The 17,310-nt window shown below is 39.1% G+C and overlaps 1 protein-coding gene across 1 annotated transcript; it reads right to left on the bottom strand.

The window, feature by feature from the left end:
* Window positions 1-1,840: 1,840 nt before the first annotated feature.
* On the bottom strand, window positions 1,841-10,843 carry LOC108681294 (AP-1 complex subunit beta-1; the record flags this gene model as incomplete). The annotated part of the gene is made up of 13 exons (XM_018170319.2): window positions 1,841-2,901; window positions 3,181-3,335; window positions 3,489-3,660; window positions 4,328-4,544; window positions 5,299-5,422; window positions 5,855-5,967; window positions 6,202-6,343; window positions 6,554-7,257; window positions 7,438-7,625; window positions 8,036-8,210; window positions 8,483-8,676; window positions 9,904-10,149; window positions 10,634-10,843. Coding segments are annotated over 13 exons (2,718 nt in total), but the record flags the coding sequence as incomplete, so codon positions are not given.
* Between the last annotated feature and the right edge of the window lie 6,467 nt (window positions 10,844-17,310).

The raw sequence follows: 17,310 nt of genomic DNA, 5'->3' as shown, positions 1-17,310 counted from the left end.
TAGTGATAGTAGCACAATCGTGACACGACAATGATGACGGCTGTACAAAATTTTCGGTCACCTTGCGACTTGCGTAGATAATACAAGCTATACTTGTTGCCTATTTTTTCAAGAAGTTAACTGTACTCCTCCAACGAAGACCTTTAGAAAATTAAAAGTAACACTAGTCACTAGTAGAAGAAACGATTTCTATTACGTAGCCGCAGACCCGCAGTGGCTCATTGTGACTCTGTTTGCCGAGCTCTTAACAAATGCGGAACTCTTTCTTTTAGTTGCCTCCGATTACGTCAGTGTTTTTTCAGTCGCAAGTCCCAACAAAGAGTATTTTAGCATTTCCTCTTCGATAGTATGGTTATTGCACCATGATACGTGTAAAAAAAATATGATACTTAGGTAAATTCATCGCCTTACAAACATTCCCGTTTCCGAGATTTTTTAAAAGAATGATGAAAACTTATATACACGTCTAAAAAGGCATTCCAAATGAATTTATTTACACCAACGGATGATTATATTGTATAAAAATATGCAACTATCACTGTTCGACTTTGAATAATATTATTAGGAAGTTTGTTCCGATTTTTATACAAATAATTAAAAAAAGTACTACAATGCAACATTAATAAGTGATATATTGGCTGGCAAAGTCTTCATTGTAAAATTTGATCAGCTTTAATAAACGTATCGGACAAATTTACGGCCGGACTCCAAATTCAGTGAGCATAGAATATCTCCCAAAGTAATGAACGTAGCTCGATGCAACTTTGTAGACATAATCATTAGAGCCTACGAGACGTCAGCTTTAACCATAATTAAACACCAAGTAGAAGAAACCTTCAAATGGATAGCGCGCTTGAGTGCTGCACAATTATTGTTATCTAGGAGACGAAGTATTTCGTTACACGCAATTAAATCAAGCTGCTGGTACAAATGGCTGAGCACGTAATAGCCTAAATCTACAACAATGGAACAGCGATAAGTACAAAGAGCTTTGAGCTTACGCAAATAACTTTCAAAAATCTCTAGCTGACTTTCCTCCAGTCATCGGAGTAATCACATCACCAAGAAAAATGAAACCGCACTGAGGCAGAACCGATGATTAAGTTGTAGTAGGTTTACAGGCGCTTCAGAAAATTTTGTTCTACTTCGCGCTGGAAGTTTAATTCTCAAGTACGCATCGCCGTCGTTCTGAAGAATTTCAGACTTGTAGTCTTGTTCACTAGGGTGGTGGTCGTTATCAGTTTCCGTTCATCATTTCTCGTCGCTCGGTTTGGCAATCAAAAGCAGGGCGGGCCTGCGGTTACAGTTCTAACAGAGTACCAAGATTGGAGCAGAGAGACGCGAGTTCGATCCCAGCTCTGTGCGCCAGTTTCTGGTCAGAATCGGCAAGGAGGCCAGGCGGTTAAGAAAAGCAGAATTGTAGCAGTGAGTTGCGAGTTCGAGACCGCAAAATGCTGTGAATTTTCTGCGAAATTAAGAATCGGCAACAGGCCTACGGCCTACTAAACGCTGAAATCGCTATTATATTATAACACGCTATCGGTTTATCGCAAAACACGCTGATGATGGGCATACGGCCTTCGCGCCTACATTGGCTATGCTTACAATTACAAGATTGACTTGCTTGATCACATGGCGCACGTACTAACGAGGTAGCATTACCCTTACAATGAGTTGCATATCGCTTACGGCTGTCGTCTCAAGTTGACAAGAGAGATCACCCTTGGGATCCTGGGGCAAGGGTTCAGTTCTAGTGTACCAGGGGAGCAGTTTCTTCGATCCACGCTGTAGTTGGGGAACAACGATTAAGGAATGTGATTCCGAGGCATTGAAATCAGGGATTTGTACAAGATAAGTTTAATGATGATTTCATATGTCAACCCATTTTTTTCAAGCATCGCAACAATAGTTGATGGTAATACTCGAGTTTCAATGCATAAATATTCGCCCCTAAAAACATGAATGCTGGCTATTCAATGTAGAGTTCGGACACAAGTTGTGCCGTTTCTACCTACTGAATACAATAAAGAATATCGCGCAAACATTAATTGGAAATTTCTTGAAAAAAAAAACCTACTCAAAGTGGACATTTAAATTTAACTCAGAGCAAATAGCAAACAAGTTTACTATGAATTTCCATAATCGTTTTCTAACAAAAGAAATTAAGTTTAAGGAATGTAACAATTTCCACGTATCATAAATGGAAAAAACGTTTTAAAAAATAAGCAGAAATACTGAATCTGCATCAAGTATATATGGGAGTAAATGTCAGAGAAACGAAAGAACACACTGACCAAAGGAAATCGGGTTGATGAACCGTGCTTAAGGTATTTCATCACCAAAAGAGCATAAAATAGATATATTTTGTCATTGCACATATCAGAAGTGAGACATCTGTGAAGGAAAAATGAGCTTGCTAGGTAACTACAAATTAAGACGGCGAATCGAGAGTTTCTTTCTCCACACTAGCTACACAATACTTTTCTCTCGAATAAATGGGATAACACTAGCAAGAGAATCTAATGTGAACACGAAGCGAACGATGAAGAAATTCACGCATAAGAGATAAAACTCCAACTCTTAACCCTTTGGCAACTATAGGAGAGCACACTGAAAGAATTTGCAATGCGTCTTCTCTCAAGTGAGGCTACTTTCAAGAACGAGACAACAGCAAAGGGGCAGACCGTAGCGCCATGATATACCTAGAAAGAATTAACATTGAAATTACATCAGTACACTATTTCAAAATAAGTTACACAGAACGAAGCGGCCGTATTTCTATAGACAAATTCAACACGGGAGAGATGACGCCGATGTGGATTTTCATGGCTTGTGCAGGATAGCGTCGAAAGCTTCGAAGACGCTTTGAGCAACGTCAGTGGCGCGAGACTTGAGCGATAACTGAAAAATAGAGCAAGGCATAACTCAAGGGGTTAACTTTTTCAACAAATGCGTAATCTAGTGAGGCCGAAATCAAGACTTTGGATTATCATACATCATAAAGGAAATTTAAAGTGCAAAGAATCATCAAATATGGAAAGAGTGGAAATTAAGTTACGCATCGCTTCAATTTTTCCAAAAAATAACATAAATGGATGCTTCCAAAAAGTATAATTCGAATGGTGTTTAGTAGGTGAATACAGTTTTATCACTAAATGAAATTAGATAAAAAGGACTCACCACAACAGTGGTATTGCCAGGCTGTATCTTAAGCTCAGTGAGCACCCAGATGCCGTTGGTCAGCTTGATGGATTGGTAAAGCATATCCTGTCCCTCGACATTGCGCTTCGCTATGGTGAATACGTTGCTAGCCTGCAGCTTATTCGAAATACCATCTGAAAAGTGGAATATATTAAAACCTGTATGCTTACAGGCACATAAAATTACAAAAAAAGCTTTTCAAAATTTTAATAAAAGTATCAAAAATAATCAGAGTTGCACATAGATGAAATTCGACTCTGATATTTGGGTTTATGGAGATAACTCACCAGCATTCATGTTTATATTCTCAATATTGAATTGAACTTCATTTTGTGATGGGATATCTTTCCACGTGGACAGAAAGATCCTCTTGTCCATGGCACCGTCCTCACAGAAGAAAACGTGTATTCCCATCACCACAGCAAAGTAGAACACATCCACGTTGTTCTTGATGGCAACCTGAGAATGAAACCATGAATTTATTTAATTAATTAGTTATTATTCTAGTGAAAATTAATGAATTAACCCTCTACCGCCTGACATGAGTAACCGGAGCAATATTGTCACATAAGCTACCCAAAAAAGGTACGTCGCTAGTGAGCGCAAAATGACTTGGAATGGGGTTGCCGCCACGTACGAACATTTAAAATGTTCTCTGTTGCATACAAACGTCATCTTGTTGCTATACTCAATAGTTAACTATATAATAATATATTCAATTCAAGTTTATGTTCCCGGAGAGTGACATACGGTACGTCAGAATAGGGTTAATCTTCATCGGTAAAATATTATAGGAAATTGTTTAACTATCAATTTGTTTTAAAAGTTCATATCGTTGGTTAATGCCTGGTATGACAATCCAGCCTTTATTAAGCATTCTTCGAGACAGCTTGCGTTTCCAGTGTCATATTAATGCATAAAAAAATTGAGCGATACAACTTTTCAAGATGAATAACATCGTGCCGTAATAGTGTAACCGTGGCAGCAACTTCCTTAAAAGGCAACCTCGAATATCCCCTGCCTTTTTCTCCTCAAAGTTAAGGTTTCATGGAGGCGGGAACCTCATTCACTGAGGCAGCACAAGGAGGCTAGAGAAAGTCTTGGCAGCACTGAGATGAAGTGTCACCTGCAAGTTGGTCAGAGGATCCATCTTCTGCATGGGGCCGTTGGTGTTGAGCTGAACGGACACATCAGATGACATGCCCGGGGCTATGGACGTCACATTGATCGTCATGTTGGCGGGGGCAACACCAAAGCTGTTCTTGTTGAGCTGTATCGCGAAATTAGATAGAGCTTGCATCGCTTTGTTCTGCAGCGTCATATCCATGTACACAATGCCACCCCTGAAACACAACACAAGCTAATGACTAGAGTTTCGTACAAGTCATATTATAGTTGAATAACACGAGATCCTGAGAATTTTAAAAATGACGAATACGACGTGCGACAAAAACGCATTAAATTTCCTGGGGCAGTGCACTGGATAAAACCTAATGGTAAATACAAGACTAGAGATCTACAGAATTTCTGCTTGAGAAGCGTACTACAATTTCGATCGAAAAGTTTATTTCTTCATCTTTTAAAACTAAGGACACATTGAGAAGAAAATCCCTTTATTTCAAGCATGAATAAATAATTAATAAAAAGCAGCGAAAAGATCCATCAAGCAAATGCGTGAGCGGTGTCTCGGCCAACCTCATTTCTCAGTCTGGTCACATTCTAGGAAAGGATCACTGCCGCGGCTTCATTAAAATGTGGCTCAAATTGTTAATTACAGCAGCTCGTTTTTCTCATCCTAAACGCATCAACTTTGATTGCTATTATTAACTGCTGATGGGGCCATTTGATCATTGCAATCAAACTCCAAACCAATTATTAATACTGGTCGTGACAGTTTCTTTCCCGCACTAAGCTCTATATTCATAATTTTTAAACATGTAAATTACCCCATCAGTTGTTTTCATGCTATTGCATTCTGTCACAATATTGTTAGGAGTACAATCTGTACGCCTTTTGATGTCCACTAGGCAACAAAATTGTAGTGTTTCGCGATAGCACTGACAGAAACAAACAAAAAAATAATTGTACGCGACGGACCTGCGCGAAAATGTCCCGAGAATTTCCAGTCCTTTGCCACGGTTAGCAGGCAACCACACAGTCTTATCCGCGACATAACCGCTGCTGGTAGTCGAACCAACACCGAATATGTCGCCCAGCAGCCCTGAGAACATAAAAGAAAATAAAATCTCATGTTTAAGAAGACATGAACATTTCTCACTCGAAAATATCCGCCACAACCACAAATTATGATCTTATTTCAGTTGAGAAATTTTCGTGATATTACTTTTGATAAGAAAAGTAATGAATTAATTTGGATAGAAAGGAATATTTATGCTTTAAAAGAAGACTGCCACAGTAATTTTCCAGCAAGTTAACCAATCTATATCACGAAGGAAGGGAAAGCTTTATAGTTCAATAATTACTGACAGACTTGACTTTGCACGGAGAAACAAAAATTTCATCGCAGCTGGTTGTTGTTGGTAATTCCTAAAACAAGTAACATGAACACAAAAAATCATTCGTCAGAAAAAAGTAGGCTATATCATCATTTGAAGACTGCAATAAACATGGAAATCAGCAATAAGATGTTGACCGGCAGTAGTAGCAGCAGGAGCTGGAGACGCTGATGCTCCAAGATCCCCAAGTCCCCCTCCCAGCAGCGAGTCCAGTCCCCCGCCCAGCAGGTCAAGCTCGTTACTGGCATACCTGCACAGAAATTTTTGACTACATTATGGCGCCAATAAGGACGGAAAATATGATATTGACGCCAGCTTTTAATTCAATAGAGGACTGGGTGCAAATCCTTACAATTCCGAGCAATAACTCGGGCTCATTCAGCCAACTAGATCAAGTTGAGAAAGCAGTGAGAGATAGATATTACAACTCTCATTAACAAGTCAGGCTCATTCAGCCAACGAGAAGCAAGGAATGCGGACATACCCGCTGGCAAGAGGAGGAACTTGAGACATGACTGGTGCGGCCGTGATGTCCATGTTGAGAAGATCAGGGATGAGCGAGTCTTGAGAGGGTATCACCGTAGACTGAGGCACGCTGCCCTCACCATCTTCTCCACCTGCCCCAGCTACTTGTCGAACAAGGATAATTTATGGTCACATTGAAGCACAAGTAATCTATATAATTCTAATAAAATAAACAGGAATTCAATGAAAATTATTTCAAACGAACTAGTTGTATAATTCAGACATAACACCTCAACACTGAAGGGAAAGGAAAATGAAAAGTGAAGATACCGTAAACCTCCTAGCAATTCAAATAAATGAGATATAGTCACCTTTTGGAAGAGCTCTACGCAAGCCAGCTCGACCCTCAACAAAGGCACTAGGAGGCTTATGATAGACGGAGGCAAGCGAGGCGATGTGGCAGATGAGTTCATCCAGCAACGTAGGTTCAATGAGGTCAGTCTCCTCAGCAATGAGAGGCTTCTCAGCAAGCACAACTTCTTTGGCGGCACCCGGGTCAGTGGACAGAAGTCGCCAGTAAATGAATCCTCGATCCCGCAAGTCAGGATTGTCAGAGTCCTGCGTGGCAAGCGAGAGCACCTGCTGCACTAAAGCCTGTGTGTCAGTTGGGCGCTTGAGGAAGAGCTTCACAATGGCCGTGAGAAGCTGTAACTGCACTTGAGTGTTCTCGTCATGGAAGCCTTCCAAGAAACTCTCAAGGAGTTCGTCGGCGTTATCAATACGCTCAGCGTATTCGCCAATAATCCAAATCATGGAGGCCCGAGCTTCAGGCTCATCAAGGGTGTCGAGATTCTCACAAAGAGTGGAGATGATGCTCTCATACTTATTTGGGTACTTGCGGAAGATGTCTTTAATGACAACAATGGCTTCCTGAACAACGTAGTTCACTTTTGTCTGGATGAGGTCCAACAAAGTAGACACGCATCGCTCAGCTGAAGTCTCCACTTTGATGGCACAACGGCCAATCGCCCGCACCGCCTTCCGCACGAAGTCTACATCAACTTCAGCCGCATACCTGAAATGCACAAGTAAGGTTTACTGTAAATAATCAAGACGTAATAATGGTAAAACATTGAAAAAGTTTACCGACATTCCAGGTTACTAGTGACGTCAAAAATATGCATAAAATGCAGCGAAATTCATGAATGAAAACAATTCAATTCATCAACTAACTTTCCGCGATATAAACACTCACTCTTTAAGTTCTGACAGCACTTGAACAATGTTGGCTTCCGACGCCAGCCTGATCATGATATCCAACTTCTCGAGCTTGACATAAATGGGATCGTTGTACTTGACAAAGAATACTTTCATCTCATGCTTGAGGAGATCTGGACGCTTTTGAACGATCAAGTTGATGTTTCGCAAAGCTACGTATTGCACCTGCAACAAATAAAATAGTTTTTAGATCAATAGAATTTAAAAGCAATCATCGTAATTAAGGAAGCCTCGATTGGAAAACACATTTTTATAAAAATCAATACCTGGGGCCATACTTTCAAATCTCGCTAAGTGAACGGAAGTACTTACGCTCTATTTTCTTGTCTATGATTGGTGGATTTTGCTTGAAAGGCCGTCAATGATTGGCTGATGAACTTACGATCTCTTAACTTTTTTTGAAAGTATAGGCCCAGCATGGCTATTCTAATAATAGGTGAAGGAAAATAAGTTCCATTAATCAATGTAGAAGGCTATGAATTCGCAATAATATGACACGAGAAGATTTGACCATTGAAAGTACACATAAATATTTAAACAAAACAAGAAAAGAAATAAAGGGAAGGACACAGCACCTCAGCCTCGGACGAGAGCAAAGTGACCAGAGGCGGAGCGAGTTTCTTGTGCAAGTTTTTGGCGAATTCCGAGTCTGCTGGCATGAGCTCCATGAACTTCATGAGGCACTTCACGGCAGACAACACCACGGCCGCATTGGCGTGAGCCAGGCGCGGGATAATGCGCTCGCAAATGCTGTCAGGTGTATAATACAATTCTCAATGATACAAACAACAGAATCTGAACACGGACACAGAATAGCAAAAAATATCAACCTACCTACATACTGAGAAAATGTGAGCAGTGAATACCCACGTACAAATTAGACAGATAGTGGATATCTACCATCACAAACAAACGAAGGAAAATATGTATATAATTACACAAGCAAACGGACAATCAATACATCAAGAGAAAACTAAATATGGATTATGTGAACTAAATTACTACAGGAACTGCGACCAGACCTCTGTGCTTCCCTCTCGTCTTTGGGTTGGTATTGCGAGAGAGCGTCCAAGATGAAGACCTGGCCCCACTCAGTGCATTCGTTGAGAGCTGTAAGGAGTTTGTTGATGATGGGCATGGTCAGTTCCATGAGAGGAACTCCGCTGCTGCTTGCTTCATTGATCTCGTTCAGAGACGCCACGGCATTAGCAACCACCTGAAACGATCATCAGCCCCTTCAATTATTCAACAGTACACAAAATTTCATCGTTCCAGAAAATGGCAATGCTTGGAGAACTTTCAAATTTATTAAATTTTGTTCCACAATAGTGCGAGTAAGCTGAGGAAGTGCAAAAAACCAGTAGTTGGAAAATTTCTTAGACCCTTAGATTAATTCCTTCACAGTTCGAGATTCATTTGAAAATGTTAAAAATACGAGAAAAAAACATACAAACGAAAATTTCCTCCAAAAAACATGTAGGATTTTCAGCAGTCACAACAGGCTAATCCATCATAAAAACGTCCAGAGAATGTGTGTTCTAAGTTTCAAAGATCAATCTTATCATCTTCATTGCTCGAGGGTTATAACAAAATATAGAAATACCAGAAAAAGCATACCGGTAGGTACCCTTTCTTAGTAGTACTTGAATTAAATTTTGGCTATTAAGGGGTAGCAAGGGTTAAAACCCCATCATCTCTAGAAAATATGTTTCCATATTTTAGAGCTCTATCTCATCATCTTCGTCATTGGAAGGTCTCTCGTCTGATTTAGTTTAATTTTTCGATCGTTATGATTTTTCTATCGTCATGTTCAAATAAAGATTAGGCACAATTTTAAAGATTAAGTGCATCTCTCTGTTAAAGTGCACGGTTGGCTGGAAGGATAAATGCATGAAATCGATAAACAATACAAAGAGAACCATGAAAAGAGATATTCAACAACTACATTTACTCTTTAAATAACCTTCAAAATGCATTTACTTTCATGAAAGGATTTTACTAAGCTGAGAAATGGAAAGGTTCACGTAAAAAGTGTGAGAGAAGAACAAATTTCGTATTCTTGAGTGAAATGCATGCTAGATTGATATAGGTACATGATTGAATGGAATTGAAATGCATGCTTAGAGCAAAATTTTCGCTAGACCGTAGGGCATATACTGGAGTAAAATGTATCCTATAGCGAGTGACAAACGTACTGCAGTTTAATGCAAGCTAGATAAAAATACATGTGAGATTCAAATATGTACATGCTACATTGATATACATGGTCTATTTCACAGTCTAACCTCACATTGCAATCATCTCAAACATAGGAATCCGTCTTCAGAATGGCAGAGGTAATTCACAGACCAAGGTTATGACAGCTATTTGAGGAGCATAGCAAAATAATTCAGATGCGAAAAGAAAGAAAGCTTCATAAATCTAATGATGCCTTGAAACTGACCATTGGGTTAGAGTCAGAAAGGAGCTCCTTTAGTTGATCAAGAAAGCCCTGTTCTTCCACCATGTAGGCGTTGATGTCATGCAGCTTAGCAACACAAATAGCAGCAGTCTTCCTGACGTACGGGTCTTCATCCTTGAGACACTTGCGCAGCGGCTCACACAAATACTCCGTGATCTTGTCCACTCTGATGCACCCCATGGTGCGCACTGCCAGCGCTCTGATCAGTGGGTTAGGGTCCTCACAGTCCTGTAAACATAATGTAGTTAGTTTTAACTTGAAATACTTTGGCTTGCTACTATAGAAAAAAATAATACACTGAAAATGCAGTGACAAAATAAAACAATGAAAAGATGTTCAAATTCCAACATATGATTGAGCTTAAATTGTTAATGTTTTTAATTCTGTTCTATCAAAATGTCACAAATTACCGTACACTAAACTCAGTACATCAGACTTTGGAGATAAATTTTATCAAGAATTAAATCAATATCACTAGTCCTTTATACAAAAACTTAATGAAAACTAACCATTAACTTAAAAATAATTAAGATAACAATGTGGGACAGTGGCAAATATCAATACGGTATACTATTCTGACCTTTCAGGCAGAGATTTGACTTCTACATGTAATAGCATGCAAAAATAGAATATTAAAATACCACAAAGATTTCTAAAACTTCAGAGAAACAAAAAAAAAAACATAAAAAAGCTTTTGCAACAATGACTCCACCTTGACAAAAGTGTTGACTGCCATAATAGCCATATCAGGCTGTGATTTAGCATAATTCATAAGGTAGAGGTAGACCAGCTTCTTGAGCTCCAAGTTGTCTGTCTGCATGCAGTTGACAACATCAGGGAAGAGAGCTGACACATCTTTACCTGGAATACAGAGAAAAAATAATTTTTTTGAAACAGTAAAAGGTATACCTACTTCAATAAGCAAAATATATATCCATTATAATTTCAGGCTCCATAACAATATTCGGTATTGTTTAAACAAAACCAAGCTTGTAGAAGCTTGTGTTGTCTTTAATGCACGTTTTATTGTAGAGAGAATTTCTCATTGCCAATTTTCCTATTATTTTCTCATTTTGGCAAATTAGGCTTTTGGCCAATATCCATAATCCATGACATGGATATCTGCTTTATCATGCATAAATAATGAACAGAGCTTTGGGGAATTAAAAATCATCATTTTTTCTTAAAAATCACCTAATTGACTCTGCTGATCATAGTGGCAAACCAGAGTTTTTCCCATTCCATTACGAGTCCTATGAGTACCGGTAAATCAGAAATATATCATAGTCAAGAAGATGTGCCAGGTGCACCAAAATTTTCAAAAAATTCAGCCATGACGGGGTAACATTGACCAGCTTGGAAATTAAGTTAAAATTACTATAGGTACCTATATAACATATTTTATGTTTGATACACCTACTAATGTTTTTTTCTTTATGTTTCAGACTCTACAGAGTCTTATATATGGTAATTTTAACTTAATTTCCAAGCCGGTCAATGTTACCCCGTCACAGCTGCCATTAGGTGGTCACATTTTGCCCATTGGGGGGTGGCGCCCCCTAATTGCACTAATTGCAAACTATGACACTTTCCTAAAATTTGTCATTTGCATATGTAGTAACTAAAAGATTTCTACTACAATGCACCAAAACCTGGAGTTATTTGGAGTTATTTTACCAAAAAATAAAACTGATTTTACCACCCAGTCAAAGAAACCCCAAGAGCTGGGGTAACAAAGACCATCAATTTTTAGCACATTTTTTCATTTATGGAAAAAATGCACTATTGTGCTTGCCATGTCCGTCTGTCTGTCTGTCTGTCCGTCCGTCCATGACCTCAAGTTTTCGTTGACAAGAAAATGCGCTCTGTCACTCACTGCTGTGAGTACTGAGTTATATTTTTTTTTAAATTACATCAAAACTATGAGAGGCAGGAGCCAGCAATTTAGGGTGATTGAAGCTAGAGTATAGACCTGTATTTTGCACGTTTCAATTTAAGTTTAACTATCTAGTAAAAAATGACATTTTGAAAAAAAAGTGGTCAAAGTTACCCCATTTTACAGTATATTCTATGCACAGTTTGGTGATGACCAATGATGCACTAACTTTTTGTCAAGTGGAAATTCTTCACTGAGCAAGGTAAATCTAATCAGAATTCTTTGTTGTCAATTGATTTTTTTTTAACTGGAGCCTTTTCTAACCAAGGCTCTACTGTAAATGCATTTTTAGGGGTGTCCCTTATTATTACCCCAGGGGGGTGTCCCTTGTTACCCCGTCGTGCAGAAATGGCCGCCATTTTTTCTGGAATGAGATACGCTAATTCTGTCAATTATATTTTTAAGCCAACTCCTGTGTGCAACATTTACGCAAGTAAAATTTTTTAATGTGGCAAATATTTTTTTTCACTACAGACCTTAGCAAAGGTACTTATCCAGAAATTTCACTTTTCACTTTTTTTTCACGGACTTTTTAGAGGTAGTAAATGTATGATTTCTTAACTTGCTTTATGCTAAATAGATAGGAAAAATTTTGAACTTTATGCCACCATTTTTTGTTTTGCAATATTTGAATTAGTTCAGCTGCTACAGCATTACTACGGAAATGTTGGAGGACAGTCCCTTATCCCCCCGCTTGTCCCCTATTACCCAGTTTGACAGTACCGGTACCCATTTAAAATTTTTTGTTTTGAAATATTTTAATTAGTTTAGCTGCTACAGCATTACTACGAAATGTTGGAGGACTGTCCCTTATCACCCCGTTCATCCCCTATTACCTCGTTTGACGGTACCCATTTAGAATTTAACATTTTACAACTTTTATAATGCAGTGCACAAATTCAAGATCAGTGAGCTTTCAGAATTAAATTGAAAAGTAGGTACCTATTTAGAATTAATAATCTTACAAATTTCATAATGCAGTGCACAAATTCAAGATCACCTATGAGTATGAAAATATCAATTAAGTCCCATGATGGGAGATTTCAAAATTTACTGTACTATCACATAAGCCTGATATAAGCTTTTTGTCCTTTCGATGAACAAAAGTTTATTTAGGTTCTATAGACCATAATTTGTAGAACAATGTGACATATTAACAGTCATTCAACAATCTCTAGAGCTCTATGGAATATTGTCAACTCCTTACTTGCAAAAAATACTACACTCAAAAAGACTGAATTGTCCAAAAATAACAAGCTTATGTCTGGCACCAATACGGTTACTGAATTCAATGATTATTTTATCTCTGTTGCCAATGACTTGACAAATTTAGGTCCTGTGAGAGATGGTCCAACTTTTGAGGTCCCTTTTAATGAGGCATCCTGCTTCTTATCTCCTACTTCTGCATCAGAAATAAAAAGTTTGCTGCGACTATGTAAAGGCAAGAGGCTTCATATTGACGAAATTCAGCCAAGGATATTATTTGAAGTTGCTGATATTGTAGCACCTGTTTTAGCCCATATTTTTAATTTGTGTATGTCTACTCGAATCTACCCTGATGTCCTAGAACGTGCCCATGTCATACCAGTTTTCAAATCCAGCAACTCTAATAACGTGTGCAACTATCGCCCCATATCTACTCTAGTTTTTCTTAATAAGATTTTCGAAAAATTTCTACACTGCCGACTTACAAATTTTCTTGACAAATTTTTGCTGATATCTGATGATCAATTTGGTTTCCGTAAGAGCACTTACACAACTATGGCAATATTTTATCTTGTCCAAGACCTGCTTATGACATTCCATGCAAAAAACTACTGTGTTGCTCTTTTCCTTGATTTGCAAAAAGCCTTTGATTGCATAAACCATCAAATCCTCCTAAGTAAACTCTACCGTTATGGCATCGGGGGCCTTTTCATTCATTAATTCAATCATATCTAACCAATAGAGAGCAATACGTTTCATTCAACGAGTTAAAATCACCCATTAGACCAATTATGATTGGAGTACCGCAAGGCTCTGTTCTCGGGCCTCATTTCTTCAACATTTTCATAAATGATATCGCCTCTTCTTTTAACATGAACTGCAAGCAAGCTCTTTGCTGACCATGCCGTTTTCTATGTCTTGAGGAGCTCCTACGATGAAGTGTGTGATAATATTTCGGAGCTAACAGTGAATTTGTCAGGGTGGCTCAAGGAAAATAGGCTTGTGGCTCACACTGATAAGACTAGGGTGGCTCAAGAAAAATAGGTTTGTGGCTCACACTGATAAGACTAAGTTGATGCTTTTTACTCACAGACCCGTTTCCTTTCCATGCGAAATCACTTTTAATGGGACATAGACTCCTGCGTTTGGTATTTTCTTTTATCCGAGACGAGATGAGACTACAGGCTCTGTCCCGGTTCGCAATAAAAACCGGGACAATATTCAGCCCTCCATAGGAATTCCGGGACAATGCCGAGACGAGACATCCCGGTTAAAATAGGTACCTTAAAATTTCCCGGAATTTATAGCCATTTTAACAAGACACGACGAGACGAATCAATTATTGATGTGGTGTAAACTTTGGCTTACCATCATACATTTATACAGAGCTGGGCAGCGCTAGTTTGAAATGTAGCAGCCGCTACCGCTACATGCTCTAAATGTAGCAGGCGCTACTGCTACAATTGCTTGAATGTAGCGCCGCTACCGCTACCGAAAATGTAGCGGCCGCTACATGTAGCGCGCTCCTGCCCACCTCTGGTAACAACTAACATGTTGACACTAGTAACAGGCTGAGGTTGACAACATTACACCGAAATCTTTTGTACAGTTTTATTCTGTAATTTATATTATGTATGTATCATGCTGGTTTTTAAATAATACCATTAAGTAAAATCTAAAAGCTTTATCTATAAATGTAGCGGTAGCGCTGTAGCAGCAAAACCTTGTATTGCTACTTAAATATGTAGCGCCGCTACCGCTACCGCTACTGAAAATGTAGTGGCAGCTACATGTAGCAAGCTACTGCCCACCTCAGCATTTATATAACTTGAAACATATCCTTTTACTATTCTGATTGGAGCTCGGTAATTGAAATTATTTTTGCTACAAATACATGTTGTAGTTTAATTATGGTACTTAATCTTGACAGGCAAATAAAAATGGAAAAACGCGTTTTTTTCAAAAATTGTGTTCTATGATGGTTTGGAGGAGGCCATACTAGCTGTAGCTGTTGACATCGGCTGACTAGACAGACTTTGATTTGCCTCCAGCTCAATCACAGAATCAGATTCATTAATCTTGCCTTAAGCAATCTCCTTCAACAAAAAGTTTGGAAAGAAATATCAACGTTTTAAAATACAACAAAATTTAAGTTGGAAAAAATATGATAGTTTGATCTTCAAAAAAGAACTCAAAATATACATGTGCATCCTTTCTAAATAACATTAAACAAGCCCAAGTGTTTGTTAACAATTCAGGAAACTGCGCAATTGTGAAGATTTCCTCGAGGCGTAGCACAAAATTTTACTAAAGGCAGAGATAATCTAACACTAGCTTTAGTATTATTAGGAATATTTTACCAGGACTCCACTCCACTGTCTAATTGGCAAGACTAATCTAGACACTGCGTCCCTACACTGTGAGGGAATGGCTTTTTGCTCCATGTATTTTGTGTTGCCATTCCTTCTCTCATGCATTTCTCCCTAATCCCTTGTGTCTCTTCTCGTTCCAGATCACACTTATTCCTTCTATGTGTGTACGTTACAAGTGCTCCTAGGTTACTGATTGGAGGGCTGTGACCCTAGTGCCAGTGTTACTCCAGTGCTACTCCGTGCTATCCACTGTTTCAGTACCGCCCAGTGATACCCAGTATTACCCAGTGTCACTTTGTATTACCCAGTGCTATTCAGCCGCCCAGTGCTAGTCAGTGATACTCAGGACTACACAGTACAACCTGTATTTTTAAGTGATCCAGTGCAACTCAGTGCCAGCCAGTGCTGACCAGTGTAATTCAGTGCTATCCAGTGATATTCAGTGCTCATTGCTTATAAGGTGTACTCCAGTGTTACTCGGGAGTCACAGGCAACCATTGATCTGTTGCCCAGTCTGGGTAGGGCTATGAGCTGGTTGACCCAGTCTCCAAAGGTTTGTGTAACCTGAAGCTCCACCCCGGACGCTGGAGGCTCAAGTCAAGACAGAAGCTTGTAATCCTCTAGCTCTGAAGATAGCCTTCCTTGAAGATTTTCATGCGTGTGAGCTTTTAGTATTAAGTTTTATTGTCACTGTTCCTTTTACCACGTTTTACTGATCACCATGATAGTTTAGTTGGTTAGGGTTCTTACAGTTTCTTTACTTATTATTCATCCATTCTCATCCTGTGTATGTACCATCCCTTAACTCCACTAACCCCTCATTCTCATGTGTGCTTTTAATGTAATTACTACTTGTCTCCTTGTTTTTGAGTTCGTTTAGCTGGATTGGTATTGTGTTTCATTTGTCCTGCTGTTAGGTTGTTTCATCAAGTTTTCACAAGATAAAAGCCAATACTATATTGGTCTTACCGGACCTTTAGAGCTTGAATGTTAGGAGTGCCCCTAACATATTTTGGTGCCCAGACCCTATTCATTTCATCATCTAGATTTTCTCATCTTCCTCTCTTTGTTTCTTGCTTGTTTGCTTATGGTCTGGTCTATGGTTTGCATTCCTTCTTTGTTGATTGGTAAATTTTGTCATGGCAGAGCAAATTGAACAATCCTATGTTGCAAGAGATGATTTGTCTGGTCCTGATGAGTTCTCTGATCGAATTCCTAGACCTTTACATGGATCTTCAATGCAGGGAGCTGTGTCTTCCATTGCTGGTGTTGAGACGGGTGCCATTCCTAAGACTAGAGGGAAGTTGAAGGTTACTTCTGAAGATGATGCTGGGTGTGGTCCAAGCCAAGCAGATGATGATCAATTGGAAGTTATTAGGGAGTTGTGTGACCATGTGGACCAGGTAATGATGACCTTAAGTTCCAAGTCAGGGAAAATATCTCGTGAGTCATCTGAAGTGGTACAGAAGCTCAAAAGTAAAATGATTCTATTTGCAAGTGCACCAGAGAATAGCTCATCTCTTGGGAAGAACGTAGTAAGGAGGTCATCCTTGAGCAGCACAGGTGAATCTAGTGATGCTGGCGGGTCTAAGTCGTCTGTTCACAGCTCTTGTGGAACAGATGCTGGTCATGGCACAAGAGTAAATAGGTTGTCGTTTCCCGTATCATCAGCCAGGCGGCTCAAGTCGTCAAACCTAGCTCTGGAGGAAAGACTCCTGAATGCTCTAGAAAGACTGGATAGTCAGACTGTTCCGGTACCTGAACCGTATGATAGTACATCTGGTTACTCCTTTCAGGCATTTCTCTCTGATTTTGAGGATTATTGCCGGCATAGGTTCAGGGGCGATGATAAAAATTGGGTTGGAGAATTGAGCC

Source organism: Hyalella azteca, unplaced genomic scaffold (genome assembly GCF_000764305.2).
Source record: "Hyalella azteca isolate HAZT.00-mixed unplaced genomic scaffold, Hazt_2.0.2 contig10842, whole genome shotgun sequence".
In the NCBI taxonomy this organism is placed as follows: Eukaryota; Metazoa; Arthropoda; class Malacostraca; order Amphipoda; family Hyalellidae; genus Hyalella; species Hyalella azteca.
Note: the sequence above shows the minus strand (reverse complement) of the source record. Positions and strands in the feature narration are given on the sequence as shown.